Source organism: Primulina eburnea, chromosome 8 (assembly GCF_022965805.1).
Source record: "Primulina eburnea isolate SZY01 chromosome 8, ASM2296580v1, whole genome shotgun sequence".
Classification (NCBI taxonomy): Eukaryota; Viridiplantae; Streptophyta; class Magnoliopsida; order Lamiales; family Gesneriaceae; genus Primulina; species Primulina eburnea.
The window spans coordinates 7,492,395-7,519,070 of record NC_133108.1 but is presented as its reverse complement, the minus strand read 5'-3'; the positions used below and the strand labels follow the sequence as shown (position 1 = coordinate 7,519,070).

At 37.0% G+C, this 26,676-nt stretch overlaps 1 protein-coding gene, 1 long non-coding RNA gene and 1 pseudogene across 4 annotated transcripts; 2 read left to right on the top strand and 1 right to left on the bottom strand.

The window, feature by feature from the left end:
• Positions 1 to 1,301: 1,301 nt before the first annotated feature.
• LOC140838791 (clathrin light chain 2-like) lies at positions 1,302 to 3,694 on the bottom strand (annotated as a pseudogene).
• Positions 2,192 to 2,687, top strand: LOC140838792 (uncharacterized). Its single transcript, XR_012119658.1, has 2 exons — positions 2,192 to 2,430; positions 2,557 to 2,687. It is a non-coding gene; the product is annotated as an uncharacterized lncRNA (long non-coding RNA).
• Positions 3,695 to 7,936: 4,242 nt separating the features above from the next.
• LOC140838790 (protein RTF1 homolog) lies at positions 7,937 to 12,016 on the top strand. 3 transcript variants are annotated; one of them, XM_073205343.1, is made up of 3 exons: positions 7,947 to 8,088; positions 8,170 to 8,426; positions 9,974 to 12,016. In XM_073205343.1, exon 3 carries the CDS (start codon positions 10,006 to 10,008, stop codon positions 11,869 to 11,871), a length of 1,866 nt encoding a protein of 621 aa, XP_073061444.1. In that variant the 5' UTR covers positions 7,947 to 8,088; positions 8,170 to 8,426; positions 9,974 to 10,005; the 3' UTR covers positions 11,872 to 12,016. The 3 variants fall into 3 exon arrangements, with proteins under 3 accessions (XP_073061443.1, XP_073061445.1, XP_073061444.1); XM_073205342.1 differs by lacking the exon at positions 8,170 to 8,426 and having other exon boundaries at positions 7,937 to 8,088; XM_073205344.1 differs by lacking the exon at positions 8,170 to 8,426 and having other exon boundaries at positions 7,946 to 8,088; positions 9,988 to 12,016.
• Positions 12,017 to 26,676: the final 14,660 nt, after the last annotated feature.

Sequence of the window (26,676 nt, the reverse complement as noted above, 5' to 3'; positions counted from 1 at the left end):
TTTTAGATAAAATTATATATTTATTTAAATAAAAGTGCAAAAATGTAAATTTGAGTTTGTAGGTAATTAAAACTAAAATTATAACATTGTCAGGTGCTGATTTTTAAAAAATTGTGATTAGATTCACAACAATTCTTATGCGCCAGCCACCTTTTCCTCCTAGGTTTGGTAACTTAGAACTCTTTGACGAAAAGAATGTGGAAGAACTGCAAATACTAATTGATGTACCTGATATACATTTCCTCGAGACATTTTCTCTACCCCTTCTTACTCTGAAAAAGCAGGGGAGTAATAGCAATAATATTTTCCAATATCATGCTAAGAATAGCTAGGTCATCAAGTCGGGTGGTAATCAAGACATGGTTCTCGCTAAGAGCTTAGAAAATGATAGAAGTCCTACTCTCATTTCATTCTCATAGGAATATGAGTATCAATCGATTGACATCAATACGTCGATGTCTTTATCTTTAGTAAACAAAAGTCGTTCAAAACTCCTTGTTGAATCCCCTTCTTTTGAGGGGATCTAAGTACCGTCACTTCTTAACATAACAAGAAGGGCAGCAAATGAATGGTAGAAATCTTTCTTTATTCATTCACCGGGAAAATGAAATAAATCAATTGCCACTTGTCAAAGAACAAAGAGATATGGCTCTTGAAGTCAAAAAGTGACGCACAGATTTTTCATAAATTTATTAAAATTAAAATCAGATAAATAATAAAATGATTCAAATTATTTTTAAAAAAAACCAAAATTTTTAATTTATATTATATCTAATTAGTGTAAACGTATTTTACACGAATTTCATGCTAGTCGCTATTAGTCGGTAAGAAAAGTCCACAAACTGAATGTAAACTCTATGATCCATCCATCCTATGCGAGACGCATGTGTATTAAATGTTTTCATTTTCTCCACAATTTAATATCCACATAAATAAAGTTGTCATAACGAGCCATTAAGACATCCAACCAACCATTTGGGACTGTTGAGATATTGACAATCGAATCCATCTATTTAACAGAACGGGTCGACCAGCCACAACCCACGGGGGAGCGACCTGCTATTTGGGTGGTTCAGGAAACTTCCAACCCAAGTCGCCTATTCGACAAAGCAGCAGGTTAAAAATTCAATAATTGGTTATTAATGGAAACTGTCGTGCTTTTCCACTGCTTAGACAAATTCTCTTAACAATTAGTTTCTATGGCTATCCTGCAGTATGAAAATGAAGAATGACACTCACCTGGTTCTGATTGGGGCTACACGTAGTGGAGTGGATAACATCTTCAGCTGGCTTCTCAACTCGGGAAAAAACGCGAAATATTATTACAACATAAACATGTTCAACAAACAATTACAACACAAAAGGAGTGAAACTTGCCTGGGCTAGAAATCAAAATGGCAAACAATTCGAACGGGGCACATGAAGAAAAGAAAATTTGCGAATAAAAAGTAAGAATATATAAAACATGGGGGCAAAGAGTATAAATTCTTGGAAAAAATTAGCTATCAGGACTTTCTTTGGCTGGTGCAACAGGTTCTGATGTTTGTGGAACACTATTTGAAACGGGATCTTTTGTAGGTAAACCTGGCTCTTTAGAGTCTTTAGCATTTTTTCCACCTTTTCCATCCTTAGCAGGAGCAGGTGGGGGAAGTGGAGGTGGCGGTGGAGGTGGTAACATATGAGGCGGTGGATTGTGCTTAAGCTTCACTAATATTCCTCGCATTCTTGAAAGCTCGGTTGGTTTTCCAGGTTTGGGCCCTTGAATGACCGAGATTGATGGTTTCTTGTCTTGATCCTTCTTTTTACCCCTTGTCTCGATAGTGGGAACTCGTTAGGTATGAGCTCCGCTATGGCTTTCCAATACTGTTTATCAGCCTCTTTGTGGAATTTTTCCTGACCGGCTAGGTATAACTGTTCAATATAGAATGCAGAGGAATTTTTCATTCAATATCTTCTAATTTTAAGGCAAAGAAACAAAAACAACAAGAGTAAATCAAGGTGATAATACTGAAAACTGAACCTTTTCTTTCTCCCGGTTGATATTTTTGTTGGTCTCCACGTTAAGCTTTCTTTTCTCATAGAATGATTTTTTATACTCGTCGGCTTCTTCTATGATTTGGTTTCTCATTTCCTTCTCCATCTTTTCCTTCTCTCCCAGTCGAATGGCATTTTGCCTGTATCAAGACGTAAGAATATTGATAACGCACATGATTTTTCTTTTAAGCAAGTCTGTTAAAAAGATGTATACTACACTACATGAATGGTGGATATGGAATCCAAAGTGACTACATGAATGGTGGATATGGAATCCAAAGTGACTACATGAATCCCATATATTTATGCCACTCCATTGAGGTATATCTAAAACTCATCTCTGATTCAGATAAACTCTGATCGAACAATTGGTTTTTATTACTTCGATTCATCTAGGTTTACCATAAAAATCATTTCCACATAATCTTCCCACTAGGGCATTCCATTGAGGTACATCTAAAGTAATCTATGATTCAGATAAACTCTCAAACAAATTGGTTTTTATTACTTCGATTCATCTAGGTTTACCATAAAAATCATTTCCACATAATCTTCCCACTAGGGTACTCAACCGCTTTACAATGAATATGGCGAAACCTTCAGTAGCAACTGTCTTGAGATTTTCTTCTCAGGCTATTATTTCGACTAATAGATCAACTTACCCATTTCTTAATATATCCGTTTCATGTGTTAATTTTAGTCTTTTTAGTGAAGTTCAACTTAGGATAATTGAATGTCATAAATTCACTCTTAATTCCATGCTAGTTTGAACGGCTAAACCTATAAATGATCACCAATTTATAGTTTTGAAAACGAACTAAATATGAACTTTGGTGGAAATCATATAATCGTATCCTTGACAATAGCTTCAAGCAGCTAGATCTTCAAGAAACAAAGTTAACTATCCAAGTCAAAAAGCCTATTCCAACGGCCTATCTAAAAATTATATAGCAATGAATTTATATATTCTTGAGCGATCCTACTTTGCTAAGATTCATTGAAGACCCAATCCGCCATTCAAAAACCCATATTGGAAAAGGATTTAAACTGCATGTTTAACAGTTTCCATCGAAATTTCAAAATCGCTCGAAGTCCTAGTTGTTCAGATCGTAGATGAAAACTTGTCACAGAATGAACAAATCAATCAATAAAACCTCAACTTTGCACCGATTATAGCCCAATTAAGTACGGAAAAAAGATCCAACCGAAGTAGACAGAAACAAGTTAAAAGATTATGACCTCCGCCACTCCCGAAGAGCTGGTCCTTCTTCTTGCATCTGATTAGGAGGTGGAAGTACAGGGCCATCCGAGCTGAACGTTCCCTCCGCATCTTCCCCCAAGTCATAAGTCGATTTTCCGTTGCCATTAGAGATCGGAACAGGACCTGACTGTACAAACGGTTCAGGATTCGAACGGAATGGATCGGAGCTATTGACGTGATCCACCGTAACCTCCTCGGCGTCGCCGTAACTTGAAGTGTAAGGGGCAGCTGAGTATGGCGGAGTTTCGGATGAGAAGGTAGTGTAGGAATCGCCATATTCAGCGTAAGCTTCGCCGCCGCCATCGTCAAAAGGACGCGCCGACGATTCCCCGTCCGTGCTGAAAGCGTCGAACGATGCCATTTCTCTCTCTCTAGAAAATTCTTTGGCGTGCAGAATCATTCATGTTATATATTATATATATATATATATATATATATATATATATATATGAGTCTGATCAACTTCATTTACACAATATTGGTAAAAATGTATGTAAGATAGTCTCACATCTCGTAATTGGGTCGTAATATAAAGATTCGTGAGATTATTTCATACACATAATATTAAAAATAATATTTTCGACATTATTTTTTATAAATTAGTTTATGTTATCATGAATGCTAACTAGACGGGATCACCTCAATTCTTGAAGTGTTTACCCAGATTTGTAGTGTAATAGATGATCGTTCTTTTTTTTTAAAGAAACTAAACCTGTGTTTTTATTTGTATATCTCTTATTTTATACTTTACTTCTTGTTAATGTGTGACAAATAATTAAATCTAAACTAAAATAAAACGACTATTGATTCCTTCATAATTAATTGATATAATTAAAAATAAAGTTTTTAAAGTATTAATCAAAATTAATATGTTCGAGTAAAAATATTAAAGAAACAAAACATGAGAAATAACTTCCGTCAATGTTAAATATGGAAAAAAAGAAACCAGTATTGTAATATATAAAAATAAATGGAAGTAAATGAGTTTATGCATATGTGACATGCTTGAATGTAAGATAATATATTAGATGTAGAGATTTATAAATTTAAGAATTTGTAAAATTTAAAAGTTTAATTTTGTTAGAGTTGCATATACATGTAGTAATATGCAAGATGTTTATTGATGTTATTTAAAACCTAATTTATCTACAAGGTTTTTATATTTAAGAATTTAGTTGATAGATATATGAATTTAATAACTTCATTTTTTTAAGACATGAATACATGAACTTTAATTTAATTCGTAAAACAACCGATTAGAATACTACAATGAGAGACTAATGAAAGAAATTAAACTATACAAACAGAATTTGTTCGAACCTCGTGGTGAGAAGAAAGTAAGTTCAGTATGATATAAGTGAAAGAAACTTATAGAGGTGGTGAATGTACTATAAGGAAAAAAAGTAAATAGAAGTGAAAAGCAATTTTCATATATGTAGCTTTGATATAACACAATCTAAAGCTTTTAATAGGTTTATATATATATTTTACACCTAAGCAGTCTCTATACTACAAGGCTGCGTTTTGTTTGGAGGATAAAATAAACTAATGATTAGTAAGTAAATGATAAAGAAAATGATTGTTGTAGGAATGTAATATATGATGTTACGTTTGGTATGATTTTTAAGTGTAGGATAATTTTGAATTTTTTGATTAAAGGACAAAATTGCTCTTTCTTCTTTTTTTTTCTTCTTCCACTCCGGCGGCGACGGCGACGGCGACGGCGGAGGTCCGGCAACGACGACGGCCGGCGGCGGCGGTCTATCGGCGGCTGGTGGCGGCGGCGGCAGTCGTTGGTAGCGGCGGTCCGACGACGCAGACCGACGGCGGTCTGGCAACAGTGGCGGCGGTCCGGCAACGGTGGCGCCGGCAGTGGTCTGGTGGTCGGCGGCGGCCGACGACGGGGGTCGGTGGCGACCGGCGGCGATCGGTGGTCAGTGGCGGCGGTCGTGACGGGAAGTGGTGGTGAGTTTGGATATAGGAGAATGGTAAAATTGGAAGGATTAAGAGTTGGATAAATAATCCTAGGGGGTGAGCATGTATTATTTTAACCTACCTAATATAACTTAATCATTCATAGGAGAGTTAGACTTGGTTAAATAATCATCCGTACCAAACATTTGATTAGGTGGGTTAAAAAAAATAAACCCACCTAATCACCCCTACCAAACGCCCCCCAAGATAATTGTTTTATTATTCATTTAATGTACATATTGGTTTTAATGGATATCGTTGATATTTAATTATGTTTCAATACCAGTTGCATAGTCTAGTTGGAAAAAAAGATTTGATTCCATCTCGAGTACTTTTCGTAAGATGACGACCCATATTGGATTGGAGTAAAATCTTCTTATTACTTCTTCGACTTCTTTCTGAAATAGATACTTGTAGGTGATATTGTCAACACTCGATACAAATACAATAAGGATTGTTTTTTATTGGATTTGATTTACAAACTGAATTATAGTTAGTAAAAGAAAAATATTGAAAAATTATAACATGGTAAGTACATTAACCTTCAAATAACTAATAATGTAAATATATATAAGGTAAAATAGAGGAAGCTAAGTGAATTTTCATATATTATGTGAAATAGGTTGATTCATAGATAATTTATGACAAATGTTGTGACTGGTTTTGTGCACTTTAACACAAGTAGTTTAGTCACCTGTAACTATTGACGTGTTATGTTATAATTTATTATTTGAAGTATAAATTTAAGTCATCACATTATTTGATTGATTTATGCCACATGTAATGTCCTAGAAAAGTTACCCAGAAGTTGTTCATGCTATCTATCAATGGAATGAACATTGTTATAAACAATAAAATAGTTTTAAATTATAATCAACTTGGGAGGTAATTTGCAATTAAGAAGGTATTGAAGACAAGAATGCCGATGTTAGGTAATGCTCACTTGGTATGCATGCAATAATATTGATTTGATACGGTTATATTTTCAAAATGTGTAGTGGAATTTGATCTTTGAACTAAAAAAAAAATTGTTCACAATTTATATAGTTTTTTTTCCCTATTTTTGTGGTTGACAAGTTTAGTGTCGAATAGTTAATGGTAGATGTCAAGTTATATCTATACAAGGTAAAGTGAATGGGCTTATATATATATATATATATTTTGTAATTTGCAAAATGTTTATCAAATTAAAGCTAACAACTGATGAAAGAAATTAATGAATCTAAGTAAGAGCAAGAAGCATGAAATGAACAACCAAAAATATTGGATAATACACAGATAAGATATCAGTTTCATTATTAAATTGATGTATATTTTGTTTTTGATACATATATGTTGTTGATGTATAATTTACTTCAATACTAATTGAATAGGATGAGAAACAAGAAATTAAAGCTTCCATTTCATTTGAAGTATCATTAATAAGATAACCGCTCATATTGAGTTGGACTAAAACTCTTTTGTTAATTATTTGACTTCTTTTTGAAATAAATAGTTATAATGTCCATTGTTCACGACCAATATAGATACAATAAGGATTGTTTACAAGAGATGAATTTAAAATTATTTAAATTTTTTAAGTATAGTATTTTTAACATTTTCGAATAAATTATATTTCTTATAGTTATAAAATTAGATTATATTTAATTTTAAACGGGAAATTAAATAATTAATATACATGTAATTCATAATAATCAAGTAATTTTGTTTATTAAATTTGTAGGAATAGTAATAATTATAATGATGATGCTGATGATGATATTCTATTGGTAGGTATAAAATAAGTTCATTATAATAATTTAAATGGAAAAAAAAAACATATTGTTTTATCAAAAAAAAAATTATAGTTAGTAATAATAATATAACTTCAATATTTTAAACTGTATAATATCTCAAGTGTCACGTCACATATATTGATTGCTCTCAAAGTAAAGTAATTCTTGTATTTCATCCAGATTAGACTTAAAAGTAATTATTGATCTACATCCAGATTAGACTTAAATATCAAAATCACATCAAAATACAACTCAATCAAAATATTATATTTATTTTATTACATATAAAATTTGCATGCATAGATATAATGATTCATATATAATAATAATAATAATAATAATAATAATAATAATAAACGTGGAGAAATGTTCATAATTAGACATGAATGTTTCAACTAAAATTTGACTGGTGTCTATAATATCTAAGACAACTTTCTGAAACTATTTTAGAATTCTGAGAACTCGATATTGAGAGAAAAAAACAATCATTCAATCTGAGACTACATAACGAGTAAATAAAAAAGTATGTAAAACAAGGAGTTGTATTTGGTTTGTTTCCAAACATCTACTCCGAAAGTGTATAACTGTCACATATCTAGATGTACCCGATAGACGAACCAGTGGAGAACATTGTCCTCCCCCAAAATTGGTCGAACGAAACCCGGACATCTGAGTAATAAATAATCGAGAGACATCGTAATGGAACAGGAAATTATACATTGTTCAACATAAACAAATATATGATTCACATAAAATTTTAAAACATAACATAGAACCAATTTTCATTTTACATTTCTGAAAATAACAAATTGTTGCACGTGTGTATATTGTAGGGCTTCACCCCGGGAGGACTTCCAGAAATTTTCAAGGGCCAAAGCTGAACGCAAGCCCAATCGAGTAATTATTCATTCATTTGATGTATCACGCTGATATTGTGAATTAGGGTTTGCACACAGCCAAATTACTCGATTCTAACCAAGCCTTGTACTTTTTGTCAGATTTCTGCCGGTAGCGTTAGGCTTCTCTCGTTCGTTCATACATCGCGTAAGTTCCTTTCCTTGATTTATATCATCTTATACAAAGCTCAAACGCCTGTTAAATGAAATTGATGTGTAATTTCTATAGATCGTATGCATTTGGGTCGATAAAGAAAGCCTTTGCTGTGATACCAGGGCATGCACACTTTGATGTTGATTTACACTTATATGATGTGTTTTAATTGCTTGCGTTGATTTATCTATCACAAAAAATAACTTTGTTTTTTAATCTTTACGTAGTACGAAGAACAGTATAATTTCGAATCACGGATTGATTGCAATTCATTTTTTTTTCTACATTTTGTCCAGAGGAGTTCAATAGCATTTTTGCTCTTCTTCTTTCAGGTGAAATTTGGATCTTTATTTGGAGTTTTATGTAGCCTAAGATTTACCCTTTCGAACCAAGTTTTAACCTTTTCTTTGTTACAACATGGGGGTGGGGTGGGGGAGGGGGAGGGGTATTTTTTTTTTACTTTTACGTGGGTTTGAACCCATACTTCTCTCCCTTTAGGTAGGTTTTAACGTATACAGGTAACTCATACGAGACGAGAATAGAGATTAGGATAATTACAACCAAGATTGTTTTTGTTTGTACTCTTTACTACAGTGAAGTTTGTATACATGGAGAGCAATCCAATTTAATACACAATTGGGGGTGAGTTTGTAACAGAAAATTATTAAGGCTTTGCTACCATTTTTTAATTCGCGATGTCTCTCTAATGTTTGACACTTTTGCTGGTTACAGCAGCCTAGCAGTTGCTTTGTTGGCTGACACGTGTTGCATTAGTGCTCTGATTTAACTCGAAAAACCGTTATGGCGTTATCCATAAGCCCCGTGAAAGAGAATTAGAACTTCTACTTTTCGGTCGATAGATTAGTCTGTTTTTTCCTGCATGGAGTGTGTTTCTGGGAACACTTGTTTAATAGAATGCCTTAAATTTTCGATAAACTTGCAATCAGCTAGTGGGATTCCATTTTTTATGTGCATAGTTTGAAATGAAAGGAAAAATAAATCCGGGCACCTGTCAATTACCTTTTCTGCCGCAGGAAATGGATATTAGCAATATTCTCTCTCAATGTTTTTTTTTGTAAACTTTTTCGAGACTTGTAGTGTTTTGAGGCTCTGCTTTAACGTGAAAAACCGTAATGGCGTTATCCATAAGCCCTATGAAAGAGCAACTAAACTTCTAGTTTCGGTCGATAGATTATTCTTTTTTCCTGCATGGAGTGTATGTATCTGGGCACACTTGTTTAATAGAATGCTTTAAATTTTCGATAAACTTGCAATCAGTGTGTTGGATTTCATTTTTTGTGTGCATAGTTTCAAATGAAAGGAAAATTAAATCCAGGCACCATTCGAGTACCTTTTCTGTATCAGGAAATGGATAAGAGCAAAATTCTCCCTCTTTCTTTTTTGTAAAATGGAAAGGATGTCATGAGTATGTGTTATTTTGTTAAATATTACACCTACTTCCTGCTGTTACACCCAAGAATCATAATTTTATTCTTGAAATGTTTTCTGTATGCTTTAGGTGATTGTGTTGCACAGTATCTTGAGTGTGATTTGATACAGAAACTTTTGGGTAAATGCATTTTCTTTCTTTTTAAAAAAAAACCCTGCATTTGCTAAGAAACATAATGCTTGGATGGGCCTTTTTGGGAAGAAAATGTACTTAAAGCTAGAAGAAAAATTGTTTTGGCTTATGCATCAATTATATCTCTTTTCACTACTTTATCCAAACAGATCTTTTGATTTAAAAAAACACATAAATATGGTCGACTTGGTCAATCACCTTTAAAGCCAAGTGCTTCTGTATCCAAATTTTGATCCATGGATCTTCACACAATACTCAATTGATGCAACTGATTATGCAGTGTTATTATTGATGCAGCTTTTTCTGTTTAGAATTTGGGGTAAGAGTCAATGGCAGACTTAGAGAAATTGCTTCTTGAAGCAGCTGGAAGGACAACCAAGACCGGGAGGAGCCGCCATTCATCTCCCCCATCTAGAAGAAGGGGAAAGGGTCCATATTCGGATGATGGAAGCGATTCGAAGAATGATGATTCAGATGATGATCGCGCTTACTCAAACAGAAAACCTTCTGGCTCGCAGGTGCCTCTAAAGAAGAGGTTGGATCCCACAGAAAGGGATGATCGTGGCAGTCAAGAAGGTGATGAAGATGATGATTCTGATAATGAGCGTGACAGCGACAATGATTCTGTTGGGAGTGATCTGTACAAGAATGAAGATGATCGGGAAAAGCTCTCAAAGCTTACTGAGCTTGAGCGAGAGATGATATTAGAAGCCCGTGCAACAAAGAGAAGTGATCGAGATTTGACTGAAAAATTCAAGAAAAGGAAGAGCCAAGATAGAAAAGGAATCCTTCCTAATTCGCATACTCGTGGCATGCGCTCCAAAGCTGAAAGGGTTGGTGCGCTTGATGAGTTAGTAAAACGAAGAAGAGATGCTGCTAAGGGGAGTTCTGGGAGGAGATATTCACCTGTCAAGAGGAGAACTTTCACTGCAGCAACTCTTAGTAGCCCTAGTAGGAGTGGAAGTGAGTCGCAGAGTGATGAAGAAGAATCAACTGGTGATGGTGGTATGGCAGATAGTGATGAAGAAAAAATGTCCACCGAGTCCAAGTTGCCTACATATGAGGACATCAAAGACATTACAATTCGAAGGTCAAAATTAGCGAAATGGTTCATGGAACCGTTTTTTGATGAACTGATTGTTGGCTGTTTTGTACGAGTTGGGATTGGGAAATCACGGTCCGGTCCTATTTATAGACTTTGTATGGTACGTAATGTTGATGCGACGGACCCTGATCGACAGTATAAGCTCGACAACAAAACCACTCACAAATTCTTGAATGTAGTTTGGGGCAATGAAAGCTCTGCCGCTAGGTGGCAGATGGCGATGGTTTCTGATTCTCCACCAGCCAAGACAGAGTTTGATCAATGGCTTAGGGAAGTAGAGCGCAGTGGCGGACACATGCTCTCAAAACAAGAGGTCATGGAAAAGAAAGAGGCCATAAAGAAAACAAACTCATTTGTGTACTCTGCTGCCACTGTGAAACAGATGTTGCAGGAGAAAAAATCTGCCACGTTGAGGCCACTAAATGTTGCAGCAGAGAAAGATCGTCTGAGGAGGAATTTGGAAATCGCCAAAGAGAAGCATGACGTGGTAGAGATGGAGAAGATCAGTGCCAAACTGAAAGAATTAGATGCAGCTCGACATGCCCAAGATAAAGATACTAAGGCGTTTAAGCTGGCAGAAATGAACAGAAGGAACAGGGTTGAGAATTTCAAAAATGCATCCGAAATGAAGCCGGTGAATACAGGCTTAAAAGCTGGTGAGGCTGGGTATGATCCCTTTTCTAGGAGGTGGACTCGATCGAGAAATTATTATGTGGCAAATTCCAGTGGAGGAGAAGTTGCAGCTGATGGAATGAAGGTTGATGAAAGTGCTGCTTTAGCTGATAGCAAGGCTGGAATTGTAGCTACTGCCGCAGCCCTTGAAGCTGCAGCCGGTGCTGGAAAGCTGGTGGATACGAGTGCTCCGGTAGATAAAGGCACTGAATCTAACATGCTTCATAACTTTCATCTGCCTATATCTTTGGCTGTGCTTCAGAAGTTTGGTGGACCTCAAGGAGCCCAAGGTGGATTTATGGCGAGGAAACACTGGATTGAAGCCACCGTGGGTTGTAAAGTTCCAGAGAACGATGGGAGGAGGCACGCACTGACATTGACCATCAGCGACTATAAGAGGCGAAGGGGGTTGTTGTGAAGTCTTGATGCTGTCTTTTCTTTTCTTCTCTTTTTTCTGTTGTGCAATGTATGTGCGTGAACTTTGAAACGTCATTCATCTGGGTATTTTTGATGATGCTTGCTGTAATTAAATGTTTTAGTTTTGAATCTGTTTAGGTTTTTTTGCTGGGTGTTCGAAATTGTCCATCGAGATGTCCCTAAGATTAATTACATGAGAATGGGATTCTGCACTTTAGTGCTTAGCAGGTGCAGATCTTTTTTTGAACATATATAGCGTTCCCACTTTTTTCTTTAAAAAAAATTAAAATTAAAATCGCATTTCCTATATTTGATGCTCAGGAACTAACAAAATTTTCTTTTTTAGGAACTTTTCTTTTCTGTTTTTTTTTCCTGCCTTTATTTAATTGAAATGGCCCTATCTTTCTCTTTTACTTTTTCTTTTCCCCGCTTTCTTTACATAATCTAGAGTGAGAACAAATGAAAAAAAATTTCTTATGTTTCTTCTGTCGGAAGTTTGATGTATGTTCAGTTTTGCACTAAACTTGACCTTGCATTTGTTGTTGGGATGTTAAGAAGATATCAAAGTAATCTAGGTTTAGAACACTGGAAAGCTGCAAAGAAAGTGACGAGGTATCTTCGAGGGACCATAGATTATATGCTTATGTTCAAATAAACTGAGTAGAAGTAATTGACTACTCTGATTCAGACTACGTTGGTTGTATTGATTCACGAAAATCCATTTTAGGACATATTTTCATGCTAGATGGTAGAGCTGTATCTTGGAGAAGTGCAAAGCAGACATGTGCTATGAACTCTACTTCCACTATGGAAGTTGAGTTCGTAACTTGTTTTGAGATAACCTCACATGGTGTACGATTGAAAAGTTTCATTTCTAAGCTTAGAATTATGGATTATATATCTAGGTCATTAAAAACAATTTAATGAAACCTTGATGTGATATTTTCTCATATTTGTTGTGCACAAATTCATTATTTCGAGCAATATTAATAAAGTTGGACCTTGAATAAGCATAATGTTTATTCATTAAGTTATACAGATTTGAGATACATAAAGCATTGTAATAAATGGAAGATAATACTCGCTTTTAGAGGACATGTTGTCATGATTCATGTGTTTTGTTTTCTCATATGGTAAAAGAGATATATGGGTCAAGTGAGACAATGTAAGAAAAAATGGCTCATATTAAAAGAAAAAAAGATGTGCAGGAAATGGCAACGGCCATAGCCTACATTTCTTAAAAATGGTACATCCACGGCCTCAACTTTAGAATATTGAGACGCGTATGTGCCTCTTTTTTTGACTCTCGATATCCCGATAAACTCATTGATGATATGAGAAATTCCTATAAATAGCAGTGATTGAGATCCCTAAGCATACACCTCATAAAAAGATATAAATCATCTACAGAGAGTTAGAGTGCTTATAAGACATCAATCGGAGGAAAACATAAAACTTACAAATTATTCATTGGTCTCTGCATATTGTTTATCATATTTATAGACATGTAGAAACATTTTTTTTTGATAAAAATTCTAACATATTTAGATATAAAATTTTAATATATAATAGTACTAGATATTCGAAAAAATAATAAAATACTTCGGGAGCTTTGAAAAGCTAATATAATATACATAGATTTTACGGCTTCATACTAGCATTGGAGAGCACAACAGTATTTTAATGTTTAAAAATAAGAAGTGCATCAAATTAAGTTGGACAAATAATAATAATAATAATAATAATAATAAAAGCAAAGAAAAGCTTTAATTAATAGAACCAACCACCACGACTAGCATTCGGGGTAAACCTTCATGATATATCCCTTTCTCCCTAACTTGGTGGTCTCATTGTTTCCATGTGACCTTTAAGCACTTTCGCTTTCAGCTTTACAATATCAAACTTCTGAAATTTACTGCACTAAAATTAAGTAAAATTTTGAATGAAAAAAAGAGAGCAGATTGTATTATTTACAGCTTGGAGATCAGAGAATTACAACATATATATAGTGCATGTTGTATCATATCAATTTCTAACTGCATATACAGTTGATCATATGAGTGTTGGATAAATGAAATGATAAAAGAGAAGAATAATAAAGCAAGTGGGAGTTGTCCCACATTGAAAGATTAGCTTAGGTGAGTCTCCCTCATTAGCTCCTAGTTTGAGCTATGGGTTTGAGCCCCAAGGGGTACCAGGAGTTTTTAGATGGGGGAAGACGTTAGTAGGCTAAATCTCGGTGAATTAAACACACGCGCGCCGGCTCGGCTCGGCACGGTGCAGACTTTGACCAATATTAATCTTTTTGGACCAAGTTTACTTGGAAATTAAATTTTATTGGGAGTACTCGCGCCAAGATGATGCATATGGACAGGAGTATGAGCGCGTATGCGCCGCTTCCTGCACCCTGGTTCGGTGGCCAACGAACAGAGTAATGCGCGCGGGTGCGCGCGCATTGTTGTGCCTAGAGGACCGCGCGCAGCTTCTCGCGCGGATGCGCGCGATGTTCTGCCCAACTGTTGGGCGAGAACAGTAGGTCGCGTGCGGCCGCGCGTAATGTCCCGCAGCTGCGCGCGCGGCGATGTTTCTGAAAGCGTGCGCGTCCATTGGCATCTAAGCATCTATTCTTGGCAGCTATTGCACCAAACCATGTGTCCATTACACACAGTTGTGGCTCTTCTAAGCATCCGGTATGGATAGTCGCGTCTCTACTACGCATCCAGTCATCTTTTATAAATAATCCTCTACTACATCATTGGTGTGGTTGGAAAAATTTACATCTCATATTGTTGCATTTCTTCTCTCTTCGATACTTGAAAGTTGTTGCATAATTTTGTTGGCTGAAGTCTAGAGTTTGTTGTGCTACTACTCTAGATAGGATTCGTTGTATCTTAGAGACGATTGTCGTTAACATGAAGCACTTGTATACGGGCAATATCGTCTTGCGGATCAAGGATTTATCCTTGCCTCGACTGAAAGACTTGTTGTTCTAGAATTTCTAGAAGGACACCAGGTACAAACAACAATGAGAAGTATCGAACTTTCTTTATACAAAAATACACGTTTGTTTTTATTTTCAGATCATGTAAATTATCTTTTACTAGGCGGATCTAGGATTTAGGTTCTCAGGGATCCGTTTATAAAAGATTGACAAATGATAAAAAAAAATATTTCATGATTTTTATTCAACTAAGCATCGTATATTTGTTTTAACAAAAATTTACTAAAAAGAATTTGACATTTTAAATTTTTCAATGATAACATCGATACAAATATTTTAGCAAATTTTTTCAATAAATATCATCAATGCGTCCGAGAAAAAATCATCCACTATTTTGTTTTGAAACTTAGTTTTGATGATATTCAGAATTGAATCATGGTCAAACAGCTATGAAATGGGTATATGATCATGGAGTCAAATGCTGCTTGGTTAAATTGGGCATCTTATTTTTGCCTTTACAAAGTTTATCCAGATTTAGTATGCCGAATTTTCAATGGCCTTCTACATCCTCACGTTGAATAGGGCAAAATCGCGAGATTTTGAGCTCTGATTTTTTAACTTTGAAGAAGGGACAAGAGTGGGAATATAATCCATGAGAAATAAAAAATAGAAACTTTATCAAATGGAACATTTTGATCAGCTTATCTTCTATCCCTTCTAACTTGGAAATTTGGCCCATTTTTTTCGCGATTTTGAGCTTCGATTTTCTCATTTACCTGGAGAAAAGTTGAGCTTGTTATATTCAAAAACCATAAACTAATTTCACTTTTATTTGTGTGGAGATTTTGAGCTGTGGATTTTCTAGCTTTGGAAGAGAGAATGAGAAGTAAGTATTTAAGGACAGCTACATGATTGACCAAATCCGGACCCCACCCCGAGATCCAGTGAGTTCAATTCTTGTTGGACCTATTAAATATTATATAATTTTAAAATTTTAGTTCAACTTTATATTAACAATATTATACATACATACATATATATATATATATATATATATATATTTGTGTGTGTGTGTGTGTGTGTGTGATGGAGCGGAGTAGGTTTACTAAATCCCAAACCTGCTAAACCGGGTAAAACAAGCCCCAAATGAAGTTGGATTCATACGGGATTCGGTTTCCATCCCTATAAAAGATAAGTCAATGGAGCAGAAGGGAGTTGCATGTGCACTTAATACGGATAATTGAAGATATATTGTTAGAGAAAATGTGAATAAAATGGAAATGTGAATGGAAATGTGGTTGTCCCACATTGGAAGCTTAGAGAAAAGTTTTCCTCCTTATTAGTTCTAGTGTGGACTAAGGGTTTGGGCCCCAAGGGGTACCAAAGCTTTTAGAAGGGGGGAGACGCTACTAGGCTAGGTCTCGGTGATTTAAACACACGCGCGCGCCCGCCCGACCCGGCCCGGCCCGGTGAGGTGTGGTCTTTGACCAATATTTATCTTTTTGGACCAAAATTATTTGATGAAATAAATTTTGTTGGTGTTCAAAACAGTAGATGGTGCGCCCTTGCGCGAGTTCCTGCGCGGATGCGGCATTCTTGCTTGCGAACAGAATGCAGCGCGCGGCCGCACATGATGTCGCGCAGCCGCGCGCGCCACACTGGTCTTTCGGTGTGCGCGGACAGAAGCCAGCGCGCGGCAGCGCATGAAGTCGCGCGCGCGCGCGCCACACTGACATTCAGTGCACGCAGAACAGAACCATGCGCGCGGCCGCGCGTCATGTCGCGCGGGTGCGCGCGCGCCTCTGGTTCTGAATGTGCGAAACGCCACACACGCCAATGTTGTACTCCTTCACCGAAACAACACATCTAGTCAACCAAGGTTGCATCTTCTGGACGATAGGGTGTGTCCATTCGAGCCAAGCATTGGTGTTCTATAAATATCCCCTACCTGCATTATTTTGCTCACGTTTTTTGCATCAATCTCTTCCTCCATATTGCTGCAAGATTTCTTTTATACTCACTTGAAAGTTATAGCATTTTGTGTTCGTTGGAATCAAGAGATCGTTGTGCTACCTCTCTTGACACTAGTCGTTGTATCTTAGAGACGATTGTCGTTAACGTGAAGCACTAGTACACGGGCAATATCGTCTTGCGGATAAAGGATTTATCCTTGCCTCGACTTAAAGAATCGTTGCTGTTAATTTGTTCAGAATTTTCGAGAAGCACACCAGGTACTTTCAACAAGCGCAAGACGATATTCGTGTTCTACTATCTCTGAATTCTGAAAATGTCGAGCACATCATTCTCTCCCATTGCTACTGCTCCTGCTCATGGTGAAAAGCCATCGAAGTTCACCGGTGCCGACTTCAAACGTTGGCAACAGAAAATGCTGTTCTATCTCACTACCCTAAGCCTGTCTCGATTTTTGAAGGACGATCCACCTACAATTGCAGAAGATGATACCGATACCCAAAGGAGAAATGCTGTGGATGCTTGGAATCACAGCGATTTCTTATGCAGGAATTACATACTAAATGGCCTTGATGACACACTTTATAGTGTTTATTGCTCAGTAAAGACTGCTAAGGAATTGTGGGATTCCTTGGAGAAAAAGTACAAGACGGAGGATGCGGGCATCAAGAAGTTTGTTGTTGGTAAATTCCTAGACTTCAAAATGACCGACTCCAAAACTGTTATTAGCCAAGTGCAGGAATTTCAGATCATTCTCCATGACTTGCTTTCTGAGGGAATGTTATTGAATGAGCCCTTCCAAGTAGCAGCACTCATCGAAAAGTTACCACCTATGTGGAAGGACTTCAAAAACTATCTCAAGCACAAGCGAAAAGAAGTGAAACTTGAAGATCTAATAGTGAGACTTAGAATCGAGGAAGACAACCGAAACTGTGAAGCCAAGTCATATAAAAAGGCGATGGAATCTGAAGCTAAAGCAAATCTAGCGGAATCAAGTACTAGTCACAAGAGAAAGCGATCGAACGATGACAAGAAACAAGGAAAAGCCAAGAAGTTCAAAGGGAATTGCTTCAATTGTGGCAAGCCGAATCACATGGCAAAAGATTGTCGTCTTCCAAAAAGAGACAATACAAAGCAGAAACAAAGGCAAGCAAATGTCGTCGAAGAACGGTATGTACCAATTGATATGTCACAACTTGATTTATCTGCTGTTATATGTGAAGCCAACTTGGTGGACAATCCAAGAGAGTGGTGGATAGACACTGGATCTACCAGCCACGTTTGTGCCAACAAGGAGATGTTTTCATCCTACTCTCCCAACAGTGAAAGAAAACTATTTATGGGGAACTCTACAACGTCTGATGTCGTAGGAGTTGGAGAAGTAGTGCTGAAGATGACTTCAGGCAAGGAAGTAACGCTCAAGAATGTACTACATGTGCCGGACATTCGGAAGAACTTGGTTTCTGGTTCTTTGTTGAGTAAGGCCGGTTTTAGGCTTGTGTTCGAATCGGACAAATTTGTGTTAACCAAGAGTGGTGTTTTTATAGGCAAAGGGTACCAAGATAATGGGCTCTTCAAGATGAATGTAATGAATGTTATCCGCCAAGAGGCGAAGAATAAAGTTATAAATTCTGCGTACTTGATTGAAAGTCCAAATTTATGGCATGAAAGATTGGGACATGTTAACTTTAACACGTTGCAAAGACTTGCTAATCAAAATGTAATACCTACATTTAAAAAGGATCCACAACACAAGTGTGAGATCTGTGTTGAAGCAAAAATGGCAAAGGTCCCTTTCCATTCGATAACGAGAAGTACTACGCCGCTTGAATTAATCCATACTGATATATGTGATTTGAAATATGTTCAAACTCGAGGTGGCAAGAAGTATTTCATAACATTCATTGATGATTGCACAAGGTTTTGCTATGTATACTTGTTGAAAAGCAAAGATGAAGCAATAGAAACATTCAAAGCTTATAAGAATGAAGTCGAGAATCAACTAAGTTCAAAGATCAAAATGATAAGAAGTGATCGAGGTGGAGAGTATGTTGCTCCGTTTGAAGAATTTTGCACAAACAATGGCATAATTCATCAAACTACAGCTCCATACTCACCTCAATCAAACGGAGTAGCAGAACGCAAGAATCGTACTCTTAAGGAGATGATGAATGCGTTGTTGATAAACTCAGGCTTACCCCAAAACTTGTGGGGGGAAGCGATTCTCTCAGCGAACTACATTCTCAATAAGATACCATTCAAAGGAAACAATGAGACTCCATATGAGAAATGGAAAAAGCGTAAACCATCTTACAAATACCTCAAAGTTTGGGGGTGTTTGACTAAAGTAGAAATACCAAAGCCAAAACAAGTTAAGATTGGGCCTAAAACAATTGACTGCATCTTCATTGGATATGCAACTAATAGTAGTGCATATCGCTTCTTAGTGCACAAATCTGAAGTTCCTGATATCAATGAGGGAACGATAATTGAATCAAGGAACGCCGTGTTCTTTGAAAATATGTTTCCTTGTAAAGAAAGGAAAGAATCCCGTCTAAACAAAAGACCTTATGAAACTTCGATTGCACCCGTTCAAGGCAATGAAGATATAAGGCGAAGTAAGAGAGCAAGAGTTGAAAAGTCATTTGGTCCCGATTTTCTAACATACATGTTAGATAATGAACCAAGAACTATTCAAGAGGCTCTGTCAAATCCAGAAGATCCTTTCTGGAAAGAAGCAATCAAAAGTGAAATAGATTCCATAATGTACAACCACACATGGGAGTTAGTTGATCTTCCTCCGGGTTGTAAACCTTTAGGATGCAAATGGATCCTTAAAAGGAAATACAAAGAAGATGGATCTATAGATAAGTATAAAGCTCGATTGGTTGCCAAAGGGTTTAGACAACAAGAGGGATATGATTTCTTTGACACATACTCTCCAGTTACGAGAATCACATCCATTCGTGTTCTCATAGCCATTGCAGCGTTGCATGACCTTGAGATTCATCAAATGGATGTTAAAACAGCGTTTCTAAATGGAGTATTGGAAGAAGAAATCTATATGGAACAACCCGAGAGGTTTGTTGTACCCGGACAAGAGAAAAAGGTTTGTAAACTTGTCAAGTCCCTATACGGACTCAAACAAGCACCTAAACAGTGGCATGAAAAATTTGATACCACAATGATATCAAATGGTTTCAAAATCAATGAGTGTGACAAGTGCGTCTACATTAAAGGAAATGAAAATGTATATGTATATGTAGATGACATGTTAATCATGGGAAATGATCATGAGTTGATCATGAATACTAAGAAAATGTTGAAAAAATATTTTGATATGAAAGACTTGGGGTTATGTGATATAATATTAGGGATTAAAATCTCTAGGAATTCTGAAGGAATTACATTATCACAAACTCATTATGTTGAAAAGGTTCTTGAAAGATTCAAGGCACTCGACAATCCTTCGGCAAGAACACCTTTAGATTTGGGTGTTCATTTAGCAAAGAATCGAGGAGAACCTATTGATCAACTAGAATATGCACGGATAATCGGTAGTCTAATGTACTTGACTAATTGTACCCGACCAGATCTTGCATATTCCGTAAACAAGTTAAGTAGGTTTACAAGCAATCCAAATAAGGACCATTGGAAAGCCTTGACGAGAGTGCTTGGATATTTAAAATACACCATGAACTTTGGATTGGTATATACGAAATATCCAGCAGTATTGGAAGGATACTGTGATGCAAATTGGATATCTGACACAAAAGACTCCAAGTCCACAAGTGGATATGTGTTCACGATTGGTGGAGGGCGGTGTCATGGAAATCTTCTAGGCAAACATGTATAGCTCGATCCACGATGGAATCCGAGTTTATTGCTTTGGACAAAGTAGGAGAAGAAGCCGAGTGGCTAAGAAACTTCCTAGAAGATATTCCTTGTTGGAATAAACCAGTGTCTTCTATTGTTATTCATTGTGATAGTCAATCAGCAATAGGAAGAGCACAAAGCAGTATCTACAATGGTAAGTCTCGACATATTCGTCGGAGACATAATACCATAAGACAATTGATCTCTAATGGGGTTATTTCTGTTGAATATGTGAAATCAAAGGAAAACCTAGCGGATCCGTTTACTAAAAGTATAAATCGAGATCAATTGTACAAGCTAATAAGGGGAATGGGCTTGAAAGCCACAAAATAAAAATGTTTATAGCGGTAACCCAACCTTGTGAATTGGAGATCCCAAAACTTTGGTTCAATGGGAAAACTAAGTTATAAACATTGGTTGAACACTTGGAAACAATGAAGTCTCATTCTTAAAACGTCCAAGTAAAATGTACCTGCAACATGTGGTGAGGTTAAGTTTTCTTTTAGTGATTCCTATACCTAAGAGGTAGAGTATGGCAGGATACTCTTGATAGGAGATCACCTATATAAGTGCGAAGTGATGGCCGCTTCAAGAACGCTTATGAATCTAAGATATGGTCCAGGGCCGAAACGGACACAACATGAGAACAAAATATGTTAGAGCTATTATTGTGTAAATGCTGTTGTCTTGGTTTACACAAACGGTTGAATGGTTCAAGACATCGCGTCACCAAGCAACTAGTAAATCCGATAGTATTTTACTACGGAAGGTTCAAAGCCAAAAGCTACCTTTCCCGATGCAATAGTAGTTCAAAAGAATTTTCAAGTGGATTTGCATACATGCATAAATTTCATTCATGTGGGGGATTGTTAGAGAAAATGTGAATAAAATGGAAATGTGAATGGAAATGTGGTTGTCCCACATTGGAAGCTTACAGAAAAGTTTTCCTCCTTATTAGTTCTAGTGTGGACTAAGGGTTTGGGCCCCAAGGGGTACCAAAGCTTTTAGAAGGGGGGAGACGCTACTAGGCTAGGTCTCGGTGATTTAAACACACGCGCGCGCCCGCCCGACCCGGCCCGGCGCGGTGCGGTGCGGTGAGGTGTGGTCTTTGACCAATATTTATCTTTTTGGACCAAAATTATTTGATGAAATAAATTTTGTTGGTGTTCAAAACAGTAGATGGTGCGCCCTTGCGCGAGTTCCTGCGCGGATGCGGCATTCTTGCTTGCGAACAGAATGCAGCGCACGGCCGCACATGATGTCGCGCAGCCGCGCGCGCCACACTGGTCTTTCGGTGTGCGCGGACAGAAGCCAGCGCGCGGCAGCGCATGAAGTCGCGCGCGCGCGCGCGCCACACTGACATTCAGTGCACGCAGAACAGAACCATGCGCGCGGCCGCGCGTCATGTCGCGCGGGTGCGCGCGCGCCTCTGGTTCTGAATGTGCGAAACGCCACACACGCCAATGTTGTACTCCTTCACCGAAACAACACATCTAGTCAACCAAGGTTGCATCTTCTGGACGATAGGGTGTGTCCATTCGAGCCAAGCATTGGTGTTCTATAAATATCCCCTACCTGCATTATTTTGCGCACGTTTTTTGCATCAATCTCTTCCTCCATATTGCTGCAAGATTTCTTTTATACTCACTTGAAAGTTATAGCATTTTGTGTTCGTTGGAATCAAGAGATCGTTGTGCTACCTCTCTTGACACTAGTCGTTGTATCTTAGAGACGATTGTCGTTAACGTGAAGCACTAGTACACGGGCAATATCGTCTTGCGGATAAAGGATTTATCCTTGCCTCGACTTAAAGAATCGTTGCTGTTAATTTGTTCAGAATTTTCGAGAAGCACACCAGGTACTTTCAACATATATGTGTAAAATTGCTGCGTACGGATGAGAAATAAAAATACATTTGTTTGTCATCTCTAATTAAAAAAAATCGATTGGTACCGAATCATAAGAAAAAAATAAAATAAATTTGTTTGTCAATTCTAATAAAAGAATTGATTGATACTGAATCACAAGAAAACATGTTGTAAAGGGATTTTAACGTAAGTCGCCCTTCTTTTTTTTCGCAAGTGGAGTGTTTTTCAAAACCATGAAAGAACGTGGACTCCCGCAGAATTTTTTTAATTGTGTTTTTATTGGTTGAGTGGAATGTAAGATAAATTTGATTATTTATTAATAGAGAAATATTATTGTTGAGTATAGTGAAGGCATATAAGTAATCGTGTTTGTAGACTTAACGTTTCTTCCACTTATACTAAGCCTATAAATAGTGTTTGTACAGTAGTCAAATCCAATTAATTCTTCTGATTCAATAAAGGAATATTCATACTTTCGCTCCAACTCATAGCTTCAACATTGTATCAGAGCTACGGAATCTGATCTGGGGATTCTGGCAAGCTTCGCGTGACTGGTGATTGCCATAGATCACAAAATTTTTTTTCAGCTGTTATTTGGAGTTTTAATTTGATTTCTCCACTTCTGCGAGCATGGAAAATGCAAGCAATTTCAATGATCCGATGACCATCCATGCTTCGGACACTCCAGGTTTGAATCTAATTACTGAACAATTAATTGAAGTTGCAAACTATGGGATTTGGAGCAGAGCAATGCTAATTGTGCTGCGTGCGAAGAACAAAATTGCGTTCATCGACGGTACGTGTAGGCGACCAGCTAGGGATGTAAATGAACCGAACTGTTCACGAGCTTTTCGGATCTCGGCTCGTTAAAAAGCTCGTTCGGGCTCGTTCGTTAAGCTTATCGAGCCGAGCCCGAGCCTTATTTTGGGCTTGACAATTTTGTTGAGCCGAGCTTGAGATTAATGATGTTCGGCTCGTTAGCTCGTGAACATGTTCGATAATAGGTTCGTGAGCTCAAAATTGAGCTCGGCTCGTTTAGCTCGAGCTCGAGCTCGGCTCGTTTAGCTGGCTCGTGAGCTCGAGCTCGAGCTCGGCTCGTTTAAGTGGTTCACGGGCGCTGCTACAAAAAAACGGAAATATCAGCGACGGTTTTTACTAAACCGTCGCTATATAGCGACGGTCTGCATTAAAACCATCGCATATTAAATTAAGCGACGGTTTATTAAAACCCGTCGCTACTATAGCGACGGTTTGTATCAAACCGTCGCTATAGTAGCGACCGTTATGAATAAACCGTCGCCGATTAATATAAGCGACGGTTTTAGCAAACCGTCGCTGATGGCAACGGTTTTGGGGTTTAGGGTTTAGGGTTCAGGGTTTTAGCAAACTGTCTATAAATTGTCGCGTTTAGAGTCGTTTGTAACATTTGCACTTAGTCATCCTGAGTGTTTATTAAATAGATATATCCGTTGTCCTTACAATCGAAAAAAATGTCAGAACAAACCATATTTAGACAAAATTACAAACCATTTGTGCTTCCTAATAAAAAGTACAAATTATTGATGTCAATCGAAAAAGAGTCTTGGATACTACGAACCATTTGTGTTTCCTACTCAAGCCTTGCAAGTTGTGTATTTGACTTATCCAACAACGAAGAGAGCAGAATTAGATTGGATGCATGTGAGTACTCTACGTAGGCGAGCTTATGTCACTGATGTTGAGCCAAATACTGAGCATAATCAAATTGATGCGAACGATGCATTTCAAAACAACGAAAGTGGACCTCATGACATCTCAACTCAATTTCTTTTATCGTCTCAAAATCTAGTCGATGTTAATGTTATGTACGACAACGAAATTGATTTGAACTGAAAGTGAAACAGAAGAGGTTCAATATTCGAGCGACGATGTTCGTGACATTTATTGAATTGTACTTTGGAAAAAATATATATTTCATTAATTATAAATGTTAATGTTTTACAATTATTGAATTTATTTTAGGGAGCACGACATGGCAGATATCCAACGTCATGGGAGCTATACGTTCACACACATCGACATGCAGATGGATCTTTCGTTGACACAGGATCCCGTCTGCTCCACGTAAGTTTATTAAATTTCGGTATTCTCATCAACGTTACATTAAGAAAATTCAATTTGATTCATTTTAAATCAACATCATAGGAGGAGATGGACTGCTACATGGCTGATTCATTTTGTATGAAACACTTGTATTATTATTTGCAGATTAATAATATAATTACATTTCTCAAATTTTGTTAATTTTTTTTCGATTATACAGTACAATATATTTTTATTTCAGATTTAAATAATTATATCATTAAAAAAAACAATTAGCGACGGTTTTTTGTTCAAACCGTCGCTAATTTGCAACAGTTGTACAAAAACGTCGCCGATCTTATGCTTAACCGTCGCTGTTGGCGACGGTTTAAGAAAAACGTGGCCGATCTAGATCGACGACGTTTTTTTCAATACCTGTCGCTATTAGCGACGCTTTTACTCAAAACCCGTCGCTATTAGCGAACCGCCATTAACGAGCCGAGCTCGAGCGTCATAACTTCCGAACGAGCCGAGCCCGAGCTTCAAACCAAAGGCTCGTAACGAACTCGAGCCGAGCCTGTGGGGACCCGGACGCTAATCAAGTTCTTAATCATCATTGGGACTAATTAATCAATTATAAAACAGGGTCTAAAAATTTTCTTCTTTTTAAATTGCGGAACGTAGTGAAATAAAACATATATACCTCTCAGTATATAAAATACAAATCATGTATTACAAAACATTTATTCAAACTAGAGTTTAATAACTAATATCAAGTGTTCAAACCCTATCTAAGATCAAAGTCCCAAGTCTCCACTCTAACTCGATCTCTCCTCATCTCCTCGACCCTGAACCTGTCCCATCTGTTGTCAAGTACACATACAGACAAGACAACAGCCGGATAACCCGGTGAGAATAACTCCCAGTATAAATCAATGAAACATGCAATCATATAAACAAATATAAAGCATGAAATCAGGTATCAACAATATGTAACAAATCTGAAACATAATCAATAGCACACTGTCAACAATACTCGTAGCTACATAATTCAGACTAGACTCAATCCTAGTCTAGGGATCCCGATTCCAGAAGTTGGCATGCATATATCGACTAACAGTAATAGAAAAGACTCCAGTTCTATCCACGCCGATATGGTATCGATTAACAGTAATAGAAAAGACTTCAGTTCTATCCACACCGATACAATGTCGATTAACAGTAATAGATGAAGCCCTGATTCTATCCACATTGATATATTATCGGTTACCAGTAATAGAGCAAGCCCTGATTCTATTCACATTGATATGATATCGATTACCAGTAATAGAACAAAGTCCAATTCTATTCACATCGATATAACATCGATTAACAGTAATAGATGGAACGATGAATCTATTCACATCGATATAATATCAATTAACAGTAATAGAAGAAGCTATACATCTATCCACATCGATATAATATCAACCAACAGTAATAGAAGAAGCTATCCATCTACCCACATCGATAACCAAACATCCAGTGACAGTCTTTGGCACAACCGCCAATACACCATCTTATGACATCGTGCAATGTGCCTGTGGTGATCCCACCACTAACAGGCACTTCTGTCATAAGATTACTCTTCTAATACCTGTAATCTATAACTCAAGAAAACAAGTATATCAATCAATCAATGCAAATATCAATGCAATAAAGTAAAGTATGTGATTTAGGGAAACCCAAGTCTACACCGACTCAAGTCCATCTCCCAATACCACATTGACTTATACCTTTGTCTTCATGATCTGACGAAGACGAAGTCTCAAATTCACGTCTGTCCATATCAATATGAAATCACAATATTGAATAGGCTGTGTCAATCTACAGCTCAATTCAAAGCATGTTCTGATCAATATCGAATCAAAACACAATCCAATCTATATCGACAATATCACGATATAATCACAATCAACACTGAGTCTGATCAATATCAATTCACTGATGTTTCGACGGTATAATAATACAATCTCAGTAACTCCGTCAATCCCAACATCACAGATATAATACAGAAACTCATAATCAATATCAATACTAAATTCTATAT

Bases quoted from the DNA above. Each gene is read 5' to 3' on its own strand.
- LOC140838790 (XM_073205342.1), top strand. From the start codon at position 10,006: ATGGCAGACTTAGAGAAATTGCTTCTTGAAGCAGCTGGAAGGACAACC.